General features: G+C 42.5%; 1 protein-coding gene across 1 annotated transcript; it reads left to right on the top strand.

The window, feature by feature from the left end:
* The first annotated feature begins 723 nt into the window (after positions 1-723).
* Positions 724-5,837, top strand: LOC127300622 (lipid phosphate phosphatase 2). The gene is made up of 8 exons (XM_051330761.2): positions 724-951; positions 3,455-3,676; positions 3,776-3,863; positions 3,941-4,050; positions 4,178-4,271; positions 4,938-5,126; positions 5,231-5,290; positions 5,378-5,837. The coding sequence occupies exons 2-8, from the start codon at positions 3,461-3,463 to the stop codon at positions 5,572-5,574; spliced, it is 954 nt and encodes a 317-aa protein (XP_051186721.1). The 5' UTR covers positions 724-951; positions 3,455-3,460; the 3' UTR covers positions 5,575-5,837.
* Positions 5,838-7,005: the final 1,168 nt, after the last annotated feature.

The following is a 7,005-nucleotide window of genomic DNA, read 5'->3' as shown; positions in this document are numbered from 1 at the left end:
AAACCCCAGGTTTGACATCTGTGTGTCTCATAAAGGCGGAATATTCATTCAGTGGGAGGCGACGTTCCCGTCGACAGCGAGGCGCCTGTGGTGACTTCGTCAATTTCAAGATCCAATCTACCGGCTCAGTCTTTCGGAGGTGCTCATAGGGGTAGGGTGTGCGTGTGTGCGTTCATAGGGGTGAGTGTATGCGCGTGTATGTGAGCGTCTGCGTTGTACTGTGTTTCTCAAAAAAAGAAAGGAGATGCATGCATGCAGTGATTGAGCAGAGAGGGCCCTACAGGCGGTTCAATACATAACAGCACAATCTAAGTGGTTCCAAATTCTGACAACAATTTCTTTGAACCGAAGCTACATAGTATATGGCCTTAGAGATGCAAGAAATATCGGCACCCATCTATGGGAAATTTCAGGCTCTGTATTTGGACTAGTACAACAACCCAGACGAACAGCTCATAAATTTAACTTGTTTGGTTTGGTGCAAGGACGAGTCAGATTTGCTACTCCTTCGTGCTCCACCCGTAATCTTGTTCGAAATCGTTGAAAATTTCAAAACAGCTGTTCGCTGAGAAATCTGGTCCGTTTTTTTTCCAAAATAGAAAACCGGGTTTGGTCTGGTCCGGCGTGGCGGGCCGCCGCACACGAGCAGTCAACAAAGGCGCCATCCAGAGCAGAGTGGGTCCAGTTCCAGTCCAACGCGTGACGGTTCATCGGTATCCATCCAACGATTCGAAACCACATTTCAAAAACACAGTTCGCCATTCATTCCCTTCTTCCTCTCCCTCACTTTCCCCAAGCGCAATAATAATCCCCTCCCGCAGCACTCATCTGCTCCGCTCCTCCGCTCCCGCCCCACCCGCCGGCGCCGCCGCGGGAGACACGACCTCCGCTCCGGCAGCCGCGGGGCCGGGGAGCTGGAGATCCGACTCGGGCCCATCTCTTCCTCTGTTGGTAAGGAACCCTAGCTTTTGATTTTTTTGTTTTGGGAGGTATCTGTGCTTTGCCGCGGCTATGGGCAATCGAATCCAGATATTTTTCTCCTTATTTCTCCTTGCTCACTCAGTTGCCGCGGGTTTCGAATCCTGTTTGTTACTCCCGCAGCCCGCAAATCCGCGGGTTTAGGTTAGCTTCTTCTCACTCTCAAAACGCAGAACCGATCTCTGCGAACCGCGCACGCGGGACTGATTCGGTGCTGCGTACTACTGGTACGTCCCAGTCCCGCCGTGGTGCCTAGTGGGCGGCCAACACTGCTCGTACCGACGGTTTGTTAAAGTGGCGCTGCCGATAGGTTGCTGGCCTTGTCGGTCTTACCTACCCCCAGTTGGCTTGGAAGTCTCGACATAGGGCCGATTAACCATGGCGCTGTTTCAATTGTTACCGATTTTTGTATAGTGCCACTAGTTTAAGTGGTTGACTTACCGGGTCACATGGCAAATATTGGTAGAGCAGTTTCCGAGGATCAGTGGCTGAACCAGCCAGCCGCCGCAAGTTTTGGGTACGTGGGTTTAGGTTAGTTTGAGTCTGGTGTGGCCAGGACCCAGGGTGAGCGTTATTTGGTCCGTTGCTCGCGAGATTTGGTCGTGCTCAAGTTCGCAGAGGTCTGTTCACCAGAGTCGCCCTGTGTTTTATAAGTTACCTTATTATTCAATATTTCTTGTTATGTTTGTTGGCTTCAGATAGTACTTCTTTTTGACTTTTTCACTGTATATTTGTTAGTTGTTGGGTATCTCCTGCTCCGAGTAGGATTTTCTAGTTATTTCTGGCTTGTTTGACCCTTTACTCCTTCAGCCTTGACAGCCTTTCATGTATGTTTATGCTCATAGTCAGATTACTTAAAATTCTGTTTACAGTATTCTTTCATTGTTTTATGACTGCTCCGTAGTAAACTTGCACCCTGAAATCTTTTGCTGAACCTACAAAATAAAGTCAAGCTAAATCTTACATTCATAACAGCACAGTGATACTGATTGTACTATTTGTTAATGCGCTCAAAGCTTTGTGATTGAATATGAACACTCCAGCTCTTCAGTCTTTTCATATGATGAGTGTTTTAATAGTTAGAGGTGTCATTGGAGTTCCTTCTAACTTCTGGCACCTAAAAACAAAACAGTTGTAGAACTGCAAATTTAGCCCTACCAAGCACTGCTTGGTTCTGCAGTCAATTCCTTACTATGGTCAGATTAGCTGCTCTGTACAAGCTTCTCAATCTAGTTTATGTATATCCCTGTTTCTATGTTGCCGGTATATGTTCAATTGTTCATCCTGCCTGTCATGTTTTTTCTAGATCTTCCAGGTCCGTTAGATTGACTTCTAAATCTTTGTGATCCAATCAGATTGTTCCATACAATTATAGTCATTATCTGACCCTATAATCTGACTTGAGATTTCATTTCAAAGTATTATGGTATCAGGAGTTCCTTACGAATACTGATTAGAAGTATCATGTGCCAAATTTACATGTTGAACACTATCATTGCATGCAACCTGATGATTTAGCACAGTTGAGTTAAAGTGCAGCAGGTCAAACGTTCCTGCCATTTAAGCTGATGGTTTTGTGGACATTCTGTAAATTCGATCTTTAATTGTTTTGTTGGTGATCACCAATATTATGAGAATAACGGACCACATACAGACTATTTTTGAGCATACTACTTATGATTTTTTTTTTATCCCTGCACATGCTGTGTGGTGATTTGTAAGTTGTTACCTAGAAACTTAACCCAACCGATAAAACTGATATTACGAAGTCCTAGTTAAATCATGTTGAGTTGTTTATAATGGCCTTCTCAAGTGGTTTTATGTTAGGAATTTGATTTGGTTCCAGTTTTATTTTCTCCCTAGTATATAATATTTGCACTGTGAAATTATAGTTTATTGTTCAGCATGAAAATTAATATTTATTACTGTGATTTGTGGTTTTAATATGCACATTTTGCCCAGGTAATAAAATTTGTAATCCAAATTCCTAGATAAACCAAGTTGACAATGGCTTTCTAATAGTTTGCTTGGCCCAGAATATTCATGATCCCTATGGTGGGCTCTTTCGGTTTTCATGTTTTGGTTTGACAATTGACCCTCAGTCACTAGGTTCATGCGTATGCTGTATATAAGTTTGATAATTGAAAACTAAGCCTGCGAATATGTTTCCAACTAAGTTCGCAAGTATGATTATACTACATTAATGTACTAATTATTCTGACAAAACAACTGGTGTGTGATGGTATGTATTGAAGGATCTAGAGGATTGCTTACAAACTCCATCCAAGAAGAATTAACATTGTTTTCATTTCAAAAAGCTACAATTGCAAGTATTTGTGTTCCTTGTTTTTTCTTAATTTCACTTGAAATTTGTTCTCTTCTGTTTGGTTAATTTTAGCTGCATTACATACCACCTATCTTGTAGTTATTGCAACTTTAATCATCAGTTTGTTGTGTTGGTCCATTTTGTTTGTAGGACATAATGGCGGATATCCAGTTAGGGTGTTACACTATAAAGTCCCATGGAGCCAAAGTGGCAAGAATCCACATGTATGACTGGATAATACTCCTCCTCCTTGCTGTCATAGATGGACTGTTGAATATAATTGAGCCTTTTCACCGTTTCGTGGGGAAGGACATGATGACTGACTTGAGATACCCATTGAAGGGCAACACAGTGCCCTTTTGGGCTGTTCCGGTGTGTTGCTGTGCCCCTAATTTTGGTTCTTGCATCACTTACATTAGTTTTGTGCCATTGTAAAAGTGTGTTTCAATCTGGAACTCTTCTGATCTGCAGATCATTGGAATTGTATTACCATGTTTCATCTTTGGTGGGATTTACTTCAAAAAGAAGAATTTCTATGATTTGCACCATGGCATACTGGGTATTTGCATATTCTTTAGCATTAGAGTATGTTGATATAGTATGGGCAAGTTAATTCTAAACAGAGTTATTTTGCAGGTATTCTTTATTCAGTGCTCATAACTGCGGTGATTACTGATGCAATTAAGGATGGAGTTGGGCGACCACGTCCAGATTTCTTCTGGCGTTGTTTCCCAGATGGAAAGGATGTAAGAACAAGATTAGCCAAGAACAGTTTTTCATGTCATGAGCTCATCTGTGTTGACCTGTCCATTGTTCAATTGTTCTTATCATTTATGGAAATCCATATTGACCATACCTCATCACTTATTTCAGGTTTATGATAATGTCACTACTGGTGTTCTGTGCCATGGGGAGAAGAGTGTCATCAAAGAAGGTCACAAGAGCTTCCCAAGTGGACACTCATCATGTAAGTGATTACATAAATTCTAAATAGACCCAGTGTAGCCTAGCGTCTTTGGCTGATATAAGATGGTCGAAAGCCAAAAGTTGAAGCCTAGGAAATTTGGTGCAAAGGAGGTCATGAGCTCACTTACCAAATCAGAAAAGAGTAGCTTCACTCAGTGGTGACATAACTCGTAATCTTTAGAAGTTTGAAATGCAGTCAGATCTAACAACTCAAGTAATTAATTGAAATATCAGGGAATTATGTTTATTTAATATCTTAATAACATACTACTAATCTCCTTACAACCCTCTTTTCAAATTATGAAGAATTACACTATATGGTTCTCATTTGTTAGTTATGACACTATGGTTGATGACTTTATTTGTCTCTCCATACAATGTATTTGTTGTAAAACAATACTATGGTTGCCAGTCATTCTTAATATTATTAAAATTGTGCTGAGCTCACGCAACTTTCATTCAAAAACCTGGAGGAGAGCAGTCTGGAGGCATTTGCTAGTCTTAATTGAATCGACAAGTTTTGAGGGCAATGCATATGAAAACAACATGCCTTTATCTTCCATTAGCCACATGTACCGTCTATGGTAGTTTCATTACGATTCCCGGAAATGGGGTGTGGCCAGGTCATCTAACAATTGCCTTTTCACTTCTTGTTAAACTACTTCAGGGTCTTTCGCTGGCCTAGGCTTCCTTGCGTGGTACTTAACTGGGAAGATAGCAGTTTTTGACCGTAAAGGTCATATTGCAAAACTGTGCATCATGGTTCTGCCTCTACTTACTGCTGCACTAGTTGCTGTTTCTCGAGTGGATGACTACTGGCATCACTGGCAGGATGTATTTGCAGGATCTATTATAGGTTAGTCATTTTCTGTAGTTCTGTAAATATGTAAAAGATGATCTTCTATGGTCCTGAGTACACATAATAAATTTCTCTGTTGTTGTGACCTATTCCCTTTGCAGGTTTCACAGTGGCGTCATTTTGTTACCTGCAATTTTTCCCATATCCTTATGATACAGATGGTATTGTACCTCATTTTACTTGTTTTGCCTCTTGAGTTTTGTGTTTTATCAGTTTTTTTTTATGATACAGTAACAATTTCCTTGCAGCATTGTGGCCTCATGCGTACACCCTCCAGTTGGCTGAGACACGCGCCAGTGGCATTGCAGCAAACTCCTTTAGTGTGCGGCCCTCAGAGATCGAGGCCACCAATATTCCGGAAGGGGACGGGCATGGTGGGATCGGCCTAAGAGACACTAGTCCCATTCTAGAAGACATGGAGGCTGGCAGGAGATATGAAAACTAGGAGTGGGCCAAGTGACTCCCTTGAATGCCATGACGGTCTTGAGTTTCAGGAGTTTGGACTATTTTTGGGTGCATGTTGCAGGCTACCTGGGAGATGTTTTAGTGCACACAGTTCGGTGTATTATACAGCTGTTGTTTGGGGCCACCTCTATGGGTTTTCAGTGCTTATTTTCTGTCAGCTGGATAGTTAGCCTTGTTAAGGACCGGCTGTAAATTACCTAGTGGATGTTGCTGCTTCCTTGTGGATGATGACATTGTGCATAACTTGTCGCTCTTTCTGCCTCGATTTGATTGGTTGATCTGCAGGGTTTTCAGAGGTGGTATGATGATTCTCTTATTTAGTCTGCTATTCTATACAGCGAAGCCAGAAGCGAAAAGCTTGTTGGTTGCTCATCAGGCCAAATTTGCTGAATTGCTCTAACCAACATCTCATTGAACTGACAAGGCTGAACGTATCCCAACCTAAGGTAAGGTTCTGGCATTCTAATTATTCTTGAAGTTTCTTCGGAAGATGGCATGAAAGGTTCTGATACTATTAGCATGTTCCAAGCCCCTAGCCTTTATAGCAGTGGCTGTTGTTTAGCATTTCACCGTTGGAACTCACAAACCAATATCAGTCTTTGGTTTCAAAGAGAAAATTAGGCTAGTTCCAAGACCAAGGTTCACATTGAAGGTATTATCCAACTCGAATGCGCATTAGTTGAAAGACAAGGAAGATATGGGTCTCTCTTGTTGGTGGTGCGGCAAGCTGCCCTCACCTTTGTCTTCAGCGCAACTTGCATTCTTAGGTCTTCGTGGTCTTCGTGATGGAGGATCTGATGCTATCGGTTTAGTTAATTAGGCAAATCTCACCTTTTGGACTATTGGCTCCATATTCTCTTCCACTAATACTGAATTTTCGGTGCTAGCATCGATATATATATAGTTGGCAGAGCAACTAGATCACATAGGGGGAGGCGTGAGAGAGATATATTTGGGTTGTGATGTGATGGGGAACACCGCTTGCAGCCTGTCCTCCTGCCTGGGCGTATCCTGCGATTTCAGCCTCAGCTGTTGCTGCAAGAGGCGTTGTCCCCCGTTGCCTGCGCTGACGCTGGCAGACAACTATCTGTCAGCACCGCCTGCTCCTCTTCGTCGTCACCATGCTCCGGGGTATGGGTATGGCAGCGTATACGACGGCCAGGGTAAGTAGATGTACGAATAACGAATGCGCATCCCGTGGAAGACACTCTCTGGTGCTTGTGCGGTACTCTCAAGTAAACATAGAGGATGCACTCTTCTGGTCCAGTGTTTGCTTCTCTAGATTGTTTGCAGTACGATACCGTTGTCTTTCTGAGCCTGCCTGCATATATCCAGTGTTATGTTGACGTGCGTGCGTGTTTTTATGATCTTGATTATAAGCTGGACTGACTTGGGTTTGGAATTTGAAATT

Source organism: Lolium perenne, chromosome 5 (assembly GCF_019359855.2).
Source record: "Lolium perenne isolate Kyuss_39 chromosome 5, Kyuss_2.0, whole genome shotgun sequence".
In the NCBI taxonomy this organism is placed as follows: domain Eukaryota; kingdom Viridiplantae; phylum Streptophyta; class Magnoliopsida; order Poales; family Poaceae; genus Lolium; species Lolium perenne.
The sequence above is the reverse complement of the archived record's forward strand: the minus strand, read 5'-3'. Positions and strand labels throughout refer to the sequence as shown.

Excerpts from the sequence above, each read along its gene's own strand:
- LOC127300622 (XM_051330761.2), top strand. The coding sequence starts at position 3,461 with ATGGCGGATATCCAGTTAGGGTGTTACACTATAAAGTCCCATGGAGCC. Across the intron at positions 4,051-4,177 it reads GTTTCCCAGATGGAAAGGAT|GTTTATGATAATGTCACTAC; the intron begins GTAAGAACAAGA and ends CACTTATTTCAG. Across the intron at positions 5,127-5,230 it reads ATTTGCAGGATCTATTATAG|GTTTCACAGTGGCGTCATTT; the intron begins GTTAGTCATTTT and ends TTCCCTTTGCAG.